Source organism: Emiliania huxleyi (assembly GCF_000372725.1).
Source record: "Emiliania huxleyi CCMP1516 unplaced genomic scaffold EMIHUscaffold_6290, whole genome shotgun sequence".
Lineage (NCBI taxonomy): Eukaryota > Haptophyta > Isochrysidales > Noelaerhabdaceae > Emiliania > Emiliania huxleyi.
The window spans coordinates 1-1,468 of NW_005197279.1; the positions used below are offsets into that span (position 1 = coordinate 1).

The 1,468-nt window shown below is 59.5% G+C and overlaps 1 protein-coding gene across 1 annotated transcript; it reads right to left on the reverse strand.

The window, feature by feature from the left end:
* Positions 1 to 4: 4 nt before the first annotated feature.
* On the reverse strand, positions 5 to 892 carry EMIHUDRAFT_124701 (hypothetical protein; the record flags this gene model as incomplete). Its single annotated transcript, XM_005763569.1, has 1 exon — positions 5 to 892. A coding segment is annotated over one exon (888 nt), but the record flags the coding sequence as incomplete, so codon positions are not given.
* Between the last annotated feature and the right edge of the window lie 576 nt (positions 893 to 1,468).

Here is a 1,468-nt window from a genome sequence, read left to right on the forward strand (position 1 = left end):
CCACAATGCGGGAGATGCCCTCGAGGATCGCGTCGCCGATCCAAAACAATCCTTGCCACATTTTCGCGACGGCCCACGCCAAGGCATTGAGTGACGGGGCAATGACGGCATCCATCACGAATGTCGCGGTGGCGCCAATCGCATGTCCGATGGGCTGCAAGACACGCTGGTACGACCAGGAAAACACGTCCTGCACGCAGCCTACAACCGCCTCTCCGGCAGGCTGCACGACGTTCTCGTACGGCCAGACAGCCACGTCCTTGACAGTCTCCGCGACCGTCACCGCCTTGTCCCGGACAATCTGTGCGCCTGGCTGGAGGAAGTGGGCCATGGGGACGAGGATAAATTCTTCAGTGAAGGAGAAGACTGTGGCGGCGGCGTCCGAAAGGAGGGTGAAGACTGCGGCGATGAGATCCCAAGCGAATGAGAAGACTGCGGCGATGACATCCCAAGCGAATGAGAAGTAAGCGGTTGCCACCTGCCAGAGCTTGACAGCAGCAAACCCCACAGCCTCCTTCGCCGCCACGAATGGGGTCACCGCAACAATGAGGACGGCTTCACACAAGTAGGCGATGAAGTAAGCTCCGGTTTGGGCGAGTCCGAGTGGCAGCCCGTTGCCCTGAATTAACGACGGAGCAACGGCTGCGGTCTTCCAGAGCGCGAGGGCGAGAGCGACCAGTCCCGCCGCGAGCAAAATGATCCGAACTATTCTCACACCAGGACCGGTGCGCCCAAGGAGCGTTGAGGCACCGCCATGCTTCCGCTGGTCCTGGTTTGACGCAATCACTGCGGTCTCCTCGGAGACGCGGGGGGCAATGGTGACAAGGACTCCATCGGCGACGACGTCCTTCGACTCGAGCGAAGAGGAGGGAGACTCTCCGCCAGTCAGCATACTTCTTCGAGCAGCTGCTTCGAGCAGAATTCCTCAAGCTGGATGTCATGGACGCAGTATCCTGGACGTGTCAGAGGACGCAAATTTGGGGAGTCCCGCGGATGACTTCCTTGTCGGAGATCGAACGAGCGACGCCGATGGCGTTGGGGCGTTTGGAGAGAGCGTTTGGCGATGGCCTAGAAGAAAGAAAGAAAACTACAAATGGAAAGAAAGAAAGAAAACAGACACGCCAACGGAGGGATGGGAGGACGACGGCACGCCGCCAACACACAGGGATTTTAAGGAGAGGAGTGTGGAGCTAGCCGTCGCCCACCCTAACCCTTGGTCCAGTCCCTCGCCGATTCTCGCTGCAACCTTCCAAAAGAGTCGAAACTTCGGTATTTCTTTCTTCACCTTTCAATGCCGCAGGCCGCCCCGCACGGCACGCACCTGGCGCAGCGCTCTGCGCGCCTCATGCACCCTCGCAACCCGTATAAGGACCAGCCACCGGACTTTGCCGCGCTGGGTGCGTGAGTCGGTTGACCTCACGCGCTCTCTTCAATTACTCGATCGCTCCTCGTGCCTCTCACTCTCCGC